Here is a 17,714-nt window from a genome sequence, read left to right as displayed (position 1 = left end):
TATGAGATTAGACTCATATATGTGTTGTGTGTGTATTCACACACATACATGAATATATGTTTGGGTTTGTCTGTGTAAAGTGTGTGTAAATATGTGTTCCATTTTTCATATCTTCACACACATATTTATGTAAAGATGTCTGGGTGTGCTTTACAACTTACTCCTTCTACCAATTGTATATATATATATATATATATATATATATATATACATATATATATATATGTATGCATTATATGTATGCATTATATGAAATAGTTGAGGCCTTTTTGTTGGAACTTTGTAACATCTACCCACTAGTGTGTGTGTGTGTGTGTGTGTGTGTGTGTGTGTGTGTGTGTGTATATTTGTGTGTGTATGTGTGTATCTATGCACAAATATACATATATACAAAAGCTTGGATCCTGCCTGTGGGAAATTTGTTACATCCTCCAACTAGTATGTGTATGTGTATGAGTATGTTTGTACACGTGCACATGTGTATATGTGTACATAGGTGTTTTTGTGAACTGTTTGGAAACTGCTTGCAGTAGCTGGGCTTCATCCATCAAGTGAGTGACTATGTATGTCTTTGACTGTATGTCTTTTTTCCTAAGTGTCTACATATATACATTTGTACTTGTTAAATTGCTGGAACTTATCTTAGCTTCAACCAGTAAGTGTGTGTGTGTATGTGTGTGTGTGTGTGTGTGTGTGTGTGTGTATTTGAATGTTTGATCTTTTTCTTTCTTTTCTCTTCTCTAAATTCAGCATGTCATAGCCAGTAGTCCCTGTGAGTTTCTGAGTAAACCCATGTCTACTGTTCTAAGTACTGACTTGCACAACCTGCCTGTCTTGGGTTACTCTGTGCTGTCAAAGCTGATTTATTGCATAGAGTAAGCTAAATTCCACACAGAGAAGAGATTATTTCAAGAGGCTGTTCTTTCTCTGACAATTTCACAAGGGTGTTGTTGATGATATACTTAAAGATGTGTGTTATAATGTAAAGTGTCTAAAAAATAAGCCCAGTCATCTCTACCCATTTGTGATCCTTTCTTTGTGGGTCCCTATATACTAACACCTTAGGGGAACATGGAGAAGCAAACTCCCAGTATAAAGTCTTTGTACCATTCTTCTATCCTCTATATCTTTTTTTAAACCTATGTAATTTTAGTTATTTGCATCTCTCTCTCTCTCTCTCTCTCTCTCTCTCTCTCTCTCTCTCTCCCTCTCTCCCTCTCTCTCTCTCCTGTGTGTGTGTGTGTGTGTGTGTGTGTGTGTGTATGTGTATGTGTGTGTGTGCATGTGATTATGGGCTTAAATAGCTTCAGTTAATTATAGTACCCAGAAGAGAACATCTATTTCATTGTAGAAATTGGTACAAGTGTTTGGTAAGTTCTGTAGGTTGGACTAAGTATTGAATCAGTCCCCCTGTAAGAGCAGGCTGTAATTATGAATGAAATTACAACAATTCATCTTTGGAAATATTCTAACAACCTGTTGGTAAAAATATTCCTTTTCCCTCTGTGCTCCTAGAATAACTCTTCTAACTATTATATAGCATCAGGAATTCATTATCTCCTGTTAAAGAGGAAGACTGTTTTAAACATTGTAGAAGATTGTAAAAGACAATGGGAATGTCAGTAAACATGGTATTGCTAGGCAATATAGTCACAGGAAACGGTGAGAGCCATTCCAAACACAGATAGGTATGGCAATGTAATCCAATATTTGGTGATAATGAACCAAGTATATATTTTTAAGAATTTATGAAATATGAACATGGGAAGATGATTTCACCCTGACCATTTGAAGAGAATTTTGTTCTGGTCTGAACAATACTGTGTAACATTTGGGAACAAAGATGCATCCCAGCATCCCTGCACTGGAGGCCAAAGTGGAGAATATCTCCACCGCCACCATCATCTTGCCTTTGCTGCTATGGTAAACAGGAATGAAAGTGACCCAGACACTGCAGAACACCAGCATGCTGAATGTTATGGATTTGGCTTCATTGAAAGCACCAGGAAGATTTCTGGAAAAGAAAGCCAGAGTGAAGCTCCCAAAGGCCAGGGTACCCAAGTATCCCAATACACAGTAAAAGGCAGTGACTGAACCCTTATGACAAACAATGATTATATGGCCATGCTCAGATTGTGCATCAATATCCACAGAAGGAGGAGAAGCTCCCAACCAGACTGCACATAAAATGACTTGAATGAGAGTACACACGAGAATGATGTAGTTAGAAGCCCTTGAAACAAGAATATACTTCATCATTCTTTGTGAGGCTGTGATTTCGAATGCTAGAACGACAGTAATTGTTTTGGCCAACACAGTGGAAACAGAAACAGAGAATACCACTCCAAATGTGATTTGTTGCAGGATGCAGGTAGCTGAGTTTGGATGGCCAATGAAGAGCAAGGGGCAGAGGAAACAAAAGATGAGTGAGATGAGCAAGATGTAGGTGAGAGTGCAGTTATTGGCCTTGATAATAGGAGTGCTGTGATGCTTCATAAAAATTCCAAGAACCACAGTTGTGAATGCAGAGAAGCACAATGAGATTAAGGAAATTGCCATTCCCAGGGGTTCTTCATAGCTGAGAAATACAACAGCTTTGGGAATGCAGTGACTCTGCTCTGTGTTTGGATATTGGTCCTCTGGACATCGGGCACACAAATCAATATCTAATAGAGAAATGAAGGTATTGTTAGTTCAACTTCAGCAATTTGACTGATAGGATATTTCATGTAACCGTGTAGAAGAGGTGTTGCCGTGTATGAGTCTAGTTGCTGAGAATGCATTGAATGTCACTGCTACATGAAATAATGGAATCTATTTTGTAATCGATTTAATCATCGTTAGGGAAATGAAAGTAACAAATATTTTTGTCTATTTTACAGTATTGTTGTGATCTTTTATCATGGGTGCTTATATTTATTAGTGTCTTTGCAGGTAAAAGTAAGAGAAGTTCTCATTAACATGATAATTGTGTTTATATAGGGGAAGCATGACAGTGAGAGTGAGACTAGAAATTTATATGAATATAACATTGGTGTTTGTCCGTGAAAAACTAAAAGAAATTCATAATTTATCCAATTATGCAGTAGTAACACCACATTCCTAAACCTTTTCATAAGAAGAATGCAGCCTATTACTGAAGGTACAAATGTCAGTAATTTCCACCATTGTATGTGAAGGAATCTGATAGCCATGGCACTGAGTCATTGACTGATTGCAATAAGAGATAATGTACTTCCTAGTGTAGAAGTCTTTTACATGGAACAATGCATTTGTGGAGAGCCATTATCAATTTATTTTAAAAGAGAATACAAATTAAGCTTGCTTTTGAGCAGAATATGTTGGTCTTGGCGAATACTCGAGTTTGCTTCATAGCACCAAGGTTACCTATCTCCAAACAGTGTTGTTGAATTTCTTATGTCTATGTCTAATGTGAAACTGCATGAATATTACAAAGCAACAGGTAGAAGTTGGTTACCTCCTACAATTTGATGGGATCTGGAGGTAAACCTATACCATCATGCTTAGTGGGAAAGGATTTAACTGCTAAGCCAACTTACTGACAAATAAATGTCCCTATGAGATGTCACTTTAATTATATTGGTTCGTACAAAATAGACCAGAATAACAACATGCTTGTCATTTGTCTTTATTTTGTCTTGACTAAATAGTTATTTGATTAACTTGGGCTTTGGTAGTGTCAATGCCATTTGAAATCTGTGGCTAATTCCTTTCAGATCAAAACAATTTTATGTGTTTTACTGTGGAAAATTTTAACTAAACAATATGTAAAATTACTATTATGAATATGAATAGAGGAAGGAAATACTAACTTGAATATATAATAATTTTGTAAGTTATTATTTGCTGTCTTCACTCATCTTACAGAGAATAAGGATTATTTTTTTAACCATACTCAAATGGCTAACTTTGTCTTCCTTGTGTTTCTGTACATGTAATGTGTGCATAGAGTTATGTAAGGGTACAAGATCAAGACAACATAAAGAATACTTTAAAGATTCATGATCTATGTATGTTTTTTGAGAACATTAAATATTAGAAAATATCTTGTCTAGGGTACACTGGCACTGAAGTTTTCTTCTCACAACTATTCAGTTGATAATATGCCATCTACTATAACATTTGAAGGAGGCAAAATATAGAACAATATCTACTTTTATCTTAATAAGGACATTTTAAATTATTTTATTCCTATGATGACTAACTGGGAACAAGACATATTTTATTTTAACTTCCACTGTAGACCACTTAAGCATTCCAATAGAGAAACAAGATGATGATCTGTTTGAAGAACTTATTCCAGCAGGAAACACTCACTTGTCTCATTCGAAATCTCATTTTCTGGGCAGGGTTTGCAATGAAAACAGCATGTTGCCATTCCATCCTTCCCGAATTTTCTATATCCAGGACCACAATCAGCACTGCATACAGAAGTTGGCATCTAATGAAAAGTAGACATATGCTGCTAACAGAAATTTTGCTTACTGCTTCTATAATTATACTACATTAGCATGTGATGTTAATGAGCTAATTTTATATATACCAACTGATTACCAGATTTTACTTAGTGCATTGTATGATGACAGACATCAATATATGGAAAAAATTGAGGAGACGTTGAATTGTTTCCCAACTCCTTGAAATTCATGAGCAAAAGCTGCTAGTGTCCTATGTGCAAACACTACAGAGATTTCAAGGTTGTTATTCTAGTTAATTTCTCTCCCCTAAACACATAACACAATATAAAGATATAGAGAATCCTATTTAAAAAATTAGCACCATCACTTTAGCCTGTCATCAAATATGTGAGGCATATATTAAATTGTTAATTGATGTAGGAGTGCTCAGCCTATTGGGAACAATGTTGTCTCTAGCCAGTGGAATATTAGAAATCATGCAGAACAAGCCAGTACGCAGATTTCAACGAGTTTCCCTTGCATTATCCAAATCCATGTCTTGTCTTTTCTTGAGTGTACTCCATGAGCCAAATTGACCTTTCCTCCTCACTTTGTAGTAACTGTATAATAGCAGCAACATAGTAGCAAATTAGGAGTAAAGGACATATAAAACAGGAAACAAGGCCTCAAATAAGGCATCACATAGAGCTTGCAAAGGGTGTGAAAACCTGAGGAAGATTTTGATTTCCTGAAGTTAATTCAAGTATTTCTTAAATTAAGAAAATCTTGGTTTTCCAATGAACCTCATGATGGGTATCTATATGCTGCATTGGAATGTTGCTGATATCTTCATTCTGAATTTCCACCCTTTTTTCTTAGTTTCCTATTGTCATCACAGAGTTGAATATCTACAGATTCAACTCATGATCTCTAGGAATCTGGTTAACCACAACTCTTCCTTTTTTGTGTGAAAAAAATATCTCCCTTTATAGTATTAGTAGTTCTCATCTTCCTTTATAGATCAAAGCATAAAATTTTTCTTCCTTTTACTGGTAGTATTTTTCATTATTCATTTTCTCACTAAGATTTTAAGACATTTAGGATGAGTTGAGAACATGCATTTCCTTGTCCAAATTCTTTTCATTTCACTTAAGGCAGAGTATCCATTTCAGCCCGGGTTAGAAAAGTGTAACTGCGAAAGTCTGAGTAGCCCCAAATGCTTAGAGATTCTCCTCACACATAATTCAAAGAATGCAGATTAAAGGCATGTACCACTACAAAAATTGGCCTCATTTCTGATTTTAATGGAAATTATATAATACTCCTGTTCATGTAATACAATTTGACATAGACAACTTCATTATTGCAGCATGTGTTCTCGTAGATTGCCAGATACTTATTTTTTCTCTTTTAAATTCTGAAATGATACTAGACTGCATTAAGAGCGTTTTCTGCACTTTTTTGTGTAAAATATAATTTTATCCTTTAGTTTATTTGTGTGATGTTTTAGACTTAACTGATATGCACATGATTGGTCATGCTTACAATCATGGAGTAAAGTTATTTGAGCATAGGGACTAGTATTTTAGCTCTGTTCTTTACGTCTATTAGGAGATGTTCAGTCAAGAATTATTTCAGGCATGTTGATCAATGGTCAATGAGGTAGTAATATAATTATATTTCTTCTGTTCAACTTTATTATATTGCTTCCCATCATCCCATTTTTATATGTGTTCTCCTTTCATGTATATAAAGGATATTTTATTATCCCCCAGGCAGGCCACAAAGGAATGTCCATTTTTTGTTAATCATTTTATTTGTTTCCATTTCAATTGATATACCCCTTCCTGGTCTCCTGTCACCAAGCCTGCTTTCCTTGCCCCTCCCCTTGCCCTCTAAGAGAGTACTCTTCCATTTACACTTCCACTTCAAATTCTTGTATCTCCCTTCTCTGGGGCATCAAGTCTCCACAGGACAAAGGGATAAAAATGTCAACCATTAGTAAACCAATAATTCCCACTATGGCCATATTTATGTGAGTGTCCTATGCTGTTATCTTTAGCCATGGTGCTATTTGGGTCATTACTACTAACAAGATCCCTATCCTGGCCCCTGGCTCTGTGGAACCCAGCATCTTTGCTGATATCTGTGTTTTGTTTTCTTACCAAAATTTCTACAGATATATATGGTTGCCACTGTCAAAAGGTGCAATGTCTAGGCTGGATTGTCTGCACCCAATGCCCATGACCTGTGATAACACCAAAGGCCACGCGGATGCCCAAGCTGCTTACGTCATGCTCTCTCCTGGAGCCATACTGATCTAAGTAAGCTTCACTGCTACAAAGACAAGTGGAATGACAGGATCCAGGCTGCTCCATATGGCAATTTCTTGATCCATGTTCCTATTGCACCATTCAATGTCTATGTTGATATTCATGGCCCATATTATGATTGGGAAGACTTGGGAATTTTCATATTCTGGACTGGAGTGTGAAACCACGATGATGTACATGAGGTGTGCAGACTCTTGAGGGCCTTGCCTGTGTCTGTGGCCTAGCTGCATTTCGACCCAAGGTTTCTGTCTCTGATAACACTATAAACAATGTAGAACCCCATTATTTTTTCTCCTGATGCGGTAAAAATGCTAGGCAACTACTTTTGCAGTAAATTGAATGATTGTATATTCATAGATGTGAGCGAGGTACAGGAAAGTTTTAGGTAGCAAATCCTACTGTCATCCCCACCACGACCCTTCCCCCACCATCCAAGGAAAAGAAGTAGCTTAAACAGGAAGCAAATCCAAAAGAAGTCTTAAAATATATGATAAAGAACCTGATGTTAGTTATTCACAATTGAGGGCTTCTAGAGAGACTTTGTCAGGGAACAAATATATCCTATTTATAAAGCAGGAACTGAGAGTTTTGCCATGTTCCAGTGAGTAGAAAAATAACAGAATGTGGACTTTTTCATTTAAATTTTATAAAAGATGCTCTAATGCAGAGGCAGATAGTACTGGGAACTGGGTATTATGTGAGATTCCCAAGGAATCAATGAAAATATTATGTTAAAAATAAACCAAACTCATTGTGTTTTTTGATTAGAGAAGATGACCATTAATGCTCAATTATTACTAAAATTATTTGTTAATTATTGTTCAGTTGTTACATTAATTTTGATATATTTTTAACAGACATTGTTCTGTCAGGCATTTGAATGTTGTTTATATGTTATTTTGACCTCTTATGCTCATCTTACTTTTTAAAAAGATTTATTTACTTTATATATGTGAGTACACTGTCACTATCCTCAGGCACACCAGAAGAGGGAATCAGATCCCATTACAGATGGTTGTGAAACATGTGGTGGCTGGGAACTGAACTCAGGACTTTTTGAAGAACAGTCAGTGTTTTTAACCTCTGAGGCATCTTTTCATCCCTCATATTACTTTTATATATGATGGAGTTCTTTTAATGTCCTTAATTTTGTTCATGATGAATATTTTTCTGTCTCCTTTTATTATAAGAAATAAACTTACTGGATATTGTAATTAGATTGGCAATTATATCTTTTACTTTTTGAAAGACAAAAATTTTATTCTACACATTTAAGAATGTCTGTTGCAGGATAAAATTGCCAAACATATAAAACCCATGTAAAAAAGATGGCAAAATGTGGAACCCACATATTCCCCTGAGAAGGGGAAATAGAATAGACACCATTGGTTAATGTGTTTATCCACTGAATGGAGCTGGGTGGGATGAGATTATAATGGGATGACAGGGGGAGAATGGATTACAGAATATTTGGAGATACTATTTGTATTGGGTGTTATGTCTGAGTGAAATTAGAAAACTAAGGCTGTAGAAAATCCCAGAAATCTATGAGGGTGACTTTAGCTAAGTCTCCAACAAAGCATGATAGGGAGACTGAAATGTCCATCTCCAAGAACCTGGCAAATTTTCCAGGGTAGGGATTGACAACATGCCATCTCCAAAACTATTGATCTAAATTTGTCTTACCTAAACATATGTGTGAGGAAAAATGTAGCAGAAGATGAGTGGGTAAATAACCAATGACTGGTTTAGCTTGAAAAACATCCCATGAAAGGAAGCTTACCCCTGATGCTGGCCATAATATTCTGTTACACTTGAAGGCAAGAGCCTAATAGATCCATGATATGAAAGGCATCACTCAGATATTAAAGGAAGCAGATACAGAGATCCACACCCAAACAATAGGTTGAACATGTGGAATCCTGAACAGGAGGGGAAAGAAGGATTTTAGGAGCAAGAGAGTTAAAGGAAACCCAAAGAAAACCTACAGAGTCACCTAACTTTCAGACCTAAGCTCTTAGAGAGACTGAACCAACCACTATAAATAATGCATGGGACTGACCTAGGCATTCTAAACATTTAACCGTTCTGCAGATTTGTCTTTATGTGGGACTCCTAAGAGCAATACTGATGTCTGCATTTTACTCTGTGCCTTTCTTTTGTGACAGTTTATCCTACTGGGCTGCCTCTACTGATCCCAATAGGAGAATATTAATCTGTGCCTAGTTGTTGTGCAGCATGATATGCCAAAGAACGTTGATATCTGGAGAGTGGAGACTACCCTTTTCTGAATAATGATGGAGTAGTGAATGAAAGTGAAGTGTAATGTAGGAGAAAGAATAGAAGAGAAGGGTAAGGAAATGGTTATCAGTCAGTAAAGTGAAAGACTGAAAAAATTAACTACATTTAAAAATGGGTGAAGCTAGTGGAACCTGCTGTTATCCAGAGATAGACGTTCTAGGAATGAGGGTTCTCACCTTCAGCTTTCATATCTACTCCTTGTCCCACTATAAATTTTACGTAGAATTTGTCAAGGACTATAACATTTCAAAAGCTGACTATTTGCTTTTTCAAAGTTGCTGTTTATATGCTTCTAGCATACATATGTCTACCTTTTTCACCTTATTTTGCATATGTACTGCTGCAATATAATGGACATATTCTGGATATCTAGAGTGTCTTGTGCCCGGTGGTTTTAAATTTGATCTTTTAATCATACTTCCTTATTCACCTCTGACTTTCACTTTTCCTTGTTGTTATATCTGTGTCATAGTTTGAATTTTCTACATTTTATGCCTCTTCCTTCATGTCCTGCCTATTTTGTCCACAAACTGGTGCACGCCTTTTGTTAGGCTATTCACTAAGATTTGTTTATATATTAGTTTGAAATTCTTTCATCATTTTGTAACTTACTAGAATCTCTTTGTCATATCCTCTCTCAGTGTCTCATTTTATCAGAGTTTTCAAAAGTTCATTGCATCCTCCCAGAGATGATTACTGCCCTCTTTATTTTTTTTACCATTCTTATAATAATTATTTGATTCCTCATTTACTGAATCAATGAACATACTTTCATTTAAATCTATGACTCTAATGTTTGGTATATTTCCTTGATGATTCACATTTTTATATTAGATTCCACATTGGCACTAGATTATATATGAGGAGAACACAGTTAACGTTTTTATAAATCTATATTCCTCCAGTTAACAGTTTATAAGGCTCATGTGAGGCCTGAATAGAATACACAGAGGATTTCAATGTTGTCCTCTAAATGGATATATATTTCTTCAAGTATACTTTCAGCTCTTATGTTCTTTTCCCTAAGATTGGCATTCTTAATCATATTGTTGAAGAACAGTAACTTTAAATTTCATACCATCTGAGCAACATGAGATTTTACTTCAAATGAAACAGGGCAGTTTGAATATGATACATGAAAACTAATCACATCAGCATTCCTATCTATATTATACCTAAAATGCATATGAGATATATAATTTTAAAAATTCCTCAACTGCAAATTTTTATTACTAACAATTTCTCTCCATATAGAGAAGGCAGCTAAGTATAGACTTCTTTGTTTGAATAATATATGCAAGAATCAATGGGCGAGATAAGTTTCCTTTACTAAGTATTATATTTTACAAGGTATGATTCATGGATGGAGCCATGGCTAAATTCTGAAGAACAATTGTTATTCATGAAGAGGACCCATATTTGATTTCTAGCATCCGTTATGTGGCATGAAACTCCCACAAATGCTCTGAGATTTGAATAAATCTTCAGCTATCCACATATACTACACGTGCAGGTGATGCAAATATACTCATGCAGACAACACTCTCATACCAGCATAAAAAAGGAACAGAAAAATCCAGAGTGTCGTTCATAGGGTATGTAAATTTATCATAAAATGTTAATGTCAGGTTAGTAAGATGTTTTGGAAATTTAGAATTAGTTATTAAACAGGTTTGAGAATTCCATTATAAAAATTGGTAACTTGGTTATGATGAATTTACTCTGTCCTTACAAAGAGCCAGAGTCTTTAAACATCCATTGAAATGGTTTATCATCAGATTGGAAATCATTCTGTAGTAGCAATAACGGAACTAATAGAATATTACTTACTATACTGGGAATAATATCAAACTGTTTTCTAAAACAGTTAATATTAAACGAATGAAACAGGTTCTGATATAATGCAAATATACTCTATGCCTATTGAAAAATCCTCAATGAATTCCAAAAAGTCATCTTAAACAGGAAACAATGAGCATAATAGAGGATTCTAGAAATTAGTCTCTCACATGACAATAAATTTCATTTCACCAGTTTCAAGGAAGTTTGTATGCACACACTTGACAGTATAATTTAAATTAATACAACTATGCTGAACCCACCTGTGCATTTCCTCCGGCCCACTCTGTTACATCTTCAGAGAAATGTATCTGTTGACCATTTGGAAAATATGGACTAAACATTCCTGTTTTAACTTTAAGTTTAAGGCCCTGTGGGGAATTCCAAATATAGAAAATATCATACACTTCCTGCAGTTTGTCTCTTCGGTTCATATTTACTCTGTCCCCAACAGGATTAGTGAACGGGTTCTTCCTCAGCAAGGAACACAGCTGAAAGACAGGCACCACACTAGAGTGTACTCTCTTCCTTAAGTAAGAAAATATATTCTTATTTCATCTTAAAGGCAGCTATATTGACACATGTAGGTGAAATTTCTCAGAGAATGTAAAGAGATGTGCAAAATTATGATGTTATTTTAGTTCTTTAAGAGTAGATTAACTCTCAGGCACAAACATGCATGTAGACAACAAAATATGTTTGCAATATAAAACATACACAGAAACAAAAAGACTAGCATCCATATAGAGGTTCACACGTAACAGAAAAACATATTTACTTATGCAAACGTACACATACATGCCCAAACACACATGAAAATATAGATGTACACAGAGACAGACTATGCAGGAAAAACCTTGAACAGACACAGATACACACAAAATACATATGCATGTATACACACACAGAAACACAAGCATAGAAGAATATTTATGGGTAGACATATATATGTACTGGCCTCTACATAGAGAGACACTGACAAACAGATAAATTGATGACATTGTTTGTAGACAAACAAGCAAAAATGAAAAAAGCATACACAAATGCACACAAAACACAGAGACTCCTGCAGATACATGAATTGATAATTATATACAGGAATATGCATACTGACAAAATTCATCATACAGAAAGAACTGGAAACAGACAACCTTATTTTCATTGACATAGGCAGATGGGGAAATATATCTATAAAAACCCTTCTATTTCTACGTCCTTCTATATTTCTCTATCTAAATATCTAGATGCAGTCATAGATATAGATATATACCCTGATATACAGGAACACAAAAACATAAATATACACTAAGAAATACATATTAACACACATTCCCACACATGAATGTATTGCACTGAATTCTAGCACTATTTTCTGTGTGCATATTCTCAGAGTATTAACTGATTCCACAAGCCTAGAGTCAGAACAGTGTGAGCTGGGATCTTTAGTTAAAACAATCCCCTACAATAATAATAACATACATAAGAATTAATAAACAAGGACTCATCATGGACTGGACTCCTGTGGATGGACTCAATATATTTTCAATATTAAAACATATATGATAATACTCAGTTAATATGTAACAAAATCACAGATCTACACTGATGCACAATGACTTCTACTCTATTCTCTTAACATTAGAGTTTTATACTGATATCACGATTTACTTAGTAAAAATTCTTTGATTTTGGAAAATATTTAGCACACTCATTTCGGGCATTTACAGTCTCATAAAACTATGATATTGATAATACTAAACACCATCTAACAGTAGAAATATTACCTTCTTACAGCTATAACTATAATTTTTGCCATTGTCCTCAGTCATATTATCAAACTTTTGAAACGTCATCTCATGGAGTGCATGGGCAAAAGCATACACAGCATTGTATATGTCATAACTCCCTTCAATAAAGGCCATGTCAAAAGTTTGTACCATTAGCCATTCCAGTGAGTGATTGGAAGAGCAGTTCTTCAGTGTCTTACATTTAGATGCTGAGACTTCACAGTTAAAGTGCATCCATTCCAGCTTTACCAGAAATTCATCTGAGTATTTGACAGGGTTCAATTTCTGGACAAAAGTTTTAAACCCAGAAATCTCACCATGGTGGTGTCCAAAAGCAAAAGTCCAGTATCCGTTACCAAATGTGAAGTCTTTCATACTAGGAGTGACGTCCCACTGTGAGGTGGTGATCCATATTTTGTGTATACCTAGAGATTCCCACATTCCAAAGCTCACAGCTAATGTACTGTCTGTGTCGCCATAAATGATAACAACATTTGCGGATGATGTCATGATTTGTCTGTAATACACTTCAGCTCTTGACATGTATGAACTCATATTGACTGGAAGAATGTTGACAAAGGCAAAGCAGACTGTATTTTTTTCCATCTCTCTTCTCAAATAAGAGAGAAATTGGATGCCTTGATCATTGTCTAAGATGACCAACCCTACCCAGTTCCAACTGAAATGAATTATGAAGGAGACCAAAGCAAGGGCTAGAGATGTATCATCAGAGGCCATCTGATATAGATATGGAAATTTTTCATCATCACTCAAGACAGGATGATAGGATCCATAAGTAAGATGAAGGAACTAGAACACAGGAAGCACATGATATACAATGTATTCCTAAGAACTTATAAACACATTTTTCTGCACAGTTCTAGAAATCAAAGCTAGCTATTATCTCCCCCTAATCTCTTTTTCATATAAGGTGATCTGGAAGCACTATCAAGCTTGTGAATAATCCGTTTGAATTACAGAAATTTGCCCAGGCCTAATAAAATCATGCTGTCAGAAACAGATACATGATTTCATGATTGAATCCCCAACCTTCCCCCAATACACACAGACACACAGACACAGACACACAGACACAGACACACACACACACACACACACACACACACACACACACACATGAACAAAAAAAAAACAAGCCTTACCTTACCTTACCTGCTGAGATATGAAGTTGTTTAGGATTATGTGAAGTGTCACAGTTGTTGCCCAATTTAGTCTTGTAATTGCCATTACACACTTGGAGAATTCTTTACAGACATAATTAGGGAGAATATCATGATTTTGTAATCCCATAGAAATGAGACTGTTTAACTCAGATTCCCAATCACAAGAATATTCTGAGAATTTAGATATTAGAGACATATTTGGCAAAAGATCAGGGTTCCTGTTGATTTCATATATGGAAAAAGCCAAAGCCAGAGCATACTTGTGGTTTTCAGTATGTGTTCTGTAAAAGGTTAGGGTGTTTATAATGGAGAGCAAATTATAGATATCATTTGAAGTCAATAAAAGGACAGTCCTGCATTGGATTGCATTATCCCAACCCCATAAATATTAATAAGTGTAATGTGGTTAATATGAAAAATGAAACTGGAAGTTCATAAATCCTTTGAAATGTTCATGAAATGTCATCCTTCATAATTGATGTTATCACTAATAGTAATGATATCACTTTTCAAAGAATGCAACATATCCTTCAGCATCCATATATTGCTTCCTTACTCTAAAGAGAGCATAAATACTGGACTTTGTAAGACCTTAAATCCAGTGAATTTGTAAAGATAAAAATATGAAGTTAGTGGTGGAAAGATTTCTTAGTTCAATTTTTGATGCAACATAAACAGGGACCACATCTAGGAAATGTATGATAGTAAGTGAATGTTTATATGAAAGCTCTATAGAGCTAGGTGTGTCACCAACATTAGTGACCATAGCAGATGCACTGGAAACTACACTGCGATGGAAGGATTATTAGCAGACTCTATGGCCATTTGCCTAAATGCACCTGGGATAGTCATTGAAAATATATGGGGATTCTTTTATAAGATACCATTGGCTACTATGATATGGAAACTGTCTAGGAGAGGGATGAATGTGATAGATAAATATTCACATTTGTTGTATTGCTCAGTTTGCATCTCTATATGTGTAAAAAATACTCTGTTTCATATTAAAGTTGTAATATAACATTAAGTCTCTAATAGAATTTGGGATTATTTTTTGTTTTGCAGGTTAAATCAGAGTACAAAAGACTCAGCTTTGCCTTGATTCTCATGCTCAGTAGTTTTGGCAATTATTGATGATGACCGTTCCATGGAAAACACAAAACAACTTACTGTATATTTGAAATGTGACTGAAGTATTCATTCTCCAAATGCCGTTTTACTGCATGCATCAAGAAAGTACATCCGATTCCCATGTTTCCATTCTTTTCTTCTTTCTGCTTCATTCTCCAAAAGCATCTGGGATAAATAAAATCAGCCACAAGAAGTGGAATGTTCAGGAGCAAGAAGAGTAAAATTATGGTAAACATATTTTTCCTGCTCTGATCCTGGTAAAATTGGTTGTAAAGTGCCAAACAGATCAGCAAATCAAACAGTTAGCAAAGTATCCCCGTGTACTATTATCACTGTGACTGAGGAAGATGCTGCATATGTATTCATGTTTCCTTTTTTAGAGCAGTTTCTTCACCCCTAGAGGAATCATTGACTCTCTCTCCTGAGAAGCTTCATCTCATGTGCACAGCGCATGTGATAAACATGGTTGATAAATACAGATGAGGATGGTATAGGTAGTTCAATGACATCACATGTGTCGGTGAAAATTAAGGTCCCTAGAAAGATTCTACTTTGTGAAAATTCGGTCCCACAACTGCCTCAAAATCTGTTTATATGAACACGTTAAATAATATCAATGAATTTTATTAGTTGATTCACTGTGAGACAAGGATTAATGGTTTAGAAAGGACTCACAAAATCTGAGGTCACGGCCCTTGTGTCACAAATCCCCAAAAGGGAAAAAGTACGATCATGTTTGGAGCTTTGGTATCCACTGACAATGTAGTTTGGACAATGTTACAACAGTGACAGGTATAGAATATTTAAACAAAATCTGTCTTCAGGACTAAAAATTATGAAAAATGCATAAATGCCTTGAATCTTGCTGTACTCAAAATTATGCAGGTCATTGTAGAACCACAATTTACTTACATATTATTATTTTTATTAATCTCATTACTTATTTTGATTTGTAAATACATTTAGAATATTCTACTTTATAGTTAGAATTTTATTTTCTTCTAATATATAACATGAAATTTTATATGAATTCGAAATATTTTGTTTATTTGCATTCTATTCAGTGTTCTGCTCTCAGTCCTCTTGCATTTTAAATATTCAACAAGGTCCAGTGAAAATACTAGATCTGTGTATTCATTTCAAAACCTAAATAAGTCTTAGCACTCATATTCCCAAAAAATTTTAATGAAAAACTAAACTGAATATTTGAGTTCTAAAACAGGATCTTCGTATGTAACCAACAGATCTCACAGATCAATACCTTTAGACCTATTTCTCCTAGTTTATATTTGATTTTCTACCTTGCTTTTGCTAATTTTATATTCCTGTAGTTGCAGTGAAGAATTCTTACAATTATTATCTTAGAAGGAAATAGTAAGTGGAAAGAGAACCTGTGTTTAATGAATAAACTATTATACAACTTTCCTCACTCTTCATCCCATAGGAAGAACAACCATATCAGCCAATCAGACCCCACGGAGTTCCCACAACTAAACCACCAACCAAGAGTACACATGGAGCGACACTTGCCTCAAGCTGCATATGTAGCAAAAGATGTCCTTGTCAGACATTAATGGGAGGAGAGACCCTAGACATCAATGGGAGGAAAGGCTCTTGATCCTGTGAAGGCTTGATGCCCCTGTGTAGGGCAATTGGATGGCATGTAGGCCTGAATAGGTTGTTGGGTAGGGGTGATCACTCTCATAAAACTGGATGAGGGAGGATGTGAAAGGAGGTTTCCAGGGGGAACCTGGAGAAGGGATAACATTTGAAATGCAAATTATCAAAGATAGACATCATTCAAAACAGACAATTTTTTCAAAAGATATCACCTGCCTAAGTTCAGTCAAGGCTAGATTTAAATAAACTTATGGTCATTAATAAAATAAAAGCAATCATATTTTTTAAATTAAACAAAGACACAAACAAAACAAAAGAAAATAATACAATAGCTCAGGACAAGCACAAAATACTCTTCATATAATTCCACAAAATAGAAAAAGACCGTAATACACAAACCATACAAAGATTGAAGAAGATGAATTATGGCACAATTACCCTTATAAACATTGATGCAAACATAATCAAATATTTACAAGCCAAATCCAAGAAGACATCAAAAATATCCACCACGACCAAATAAGCTTTAACCTAGAGATTCAGTAGTTATTCATCATAAAAATCATCTGTCAATGTAATCCAACACATAAACAAAGTGAAAGAATAAATGTAACAAAAATAGTATTTGATCCCAAAAAAGCTTTGGTGAAAATGAATACTACTTCATGATAAAATTTTGGAGAGAATATGGTTGCAGGGATCATACCTCAATAAAATATAGACAATATACACCCATCCTGTAGCCAATGTCAAATCAAACAGAGAGGCAATTCTTCTAAAATCAAGAATGGGAGAAGGCTTTTTTCTCCTTCCTTCCATAAATATTAAATATATACTTCAAGTCCTAGGTACATATTCTTTGAAATATAAATTTGGCTTTTCGGTCTTTCTTAATCTTTTTGTGGGTATGTGTCTTTTGCCTGTATGTATGACCATTCAATTCCTGCATGTGTGAGGCATAAATATACCAGAATGATGATTCAGATCTATGGTAATTGGAGACAGCTTAGTGCCCCTCAGTGTATGCTGAAAATCAGACTTTGATTTTCCTCATGAACAGAAATTGTTTTAAGTCAGTTGAGCTATCTCTCTACCATTGAA

General features: G+C 35.1%; 1 protein-coding gene across 1 annotated transcript; it reads right to left on the bottom strand.

Annotated features, from left to right (window-relative positions):
* Positions 1-1,746: 1,746 nt before the first annotated feature.
* On the bottom strand, positions 1,747-15,229 carry LOC134484882 (vomeronasal type-2 receptor 116-like). Its single transcript, NM_001099651.1, has 6 exons — positions 15,033-15,229; positions 13,852-14,143; positions 12,676-13,488; positions 11,155-11,382; positions 4,339-4,462; positions 1,747-2,666 (listed from the first exon to the last, which is right to left on the bottom strand). The coding sequence occupies exons 1-6, from the start codon at positions 15,227-15,229 to the stop codon at positions 1,747-1,749; spliced, it is 2,574 nt and encodes an 857-aa protein (NP_001093121.1).
* Positions 15,230-17,714: the final 2,485 nt, after the last annotated feature.

The sequence above is a fragment of the Rattus norvegicus genome, chromosome 1 (genome assembly GCF_021556685.1).
Source record: "Rattus norvegicus strain SHRSP/BbbUtx chromosome 1, alternate assembly SHRSP_T2T, whole genome shotgun sequence".
In the NCBI taxonomy this organism is placed as follows: Eukaryota; Metazoa; Chordata; class Mammalia; order Rodentia; family Muridae; genus Rattus; species Rattus norvegicus.
This window is presented reverse-complemented; position numbering and strand designations above follow the sequence as displayed.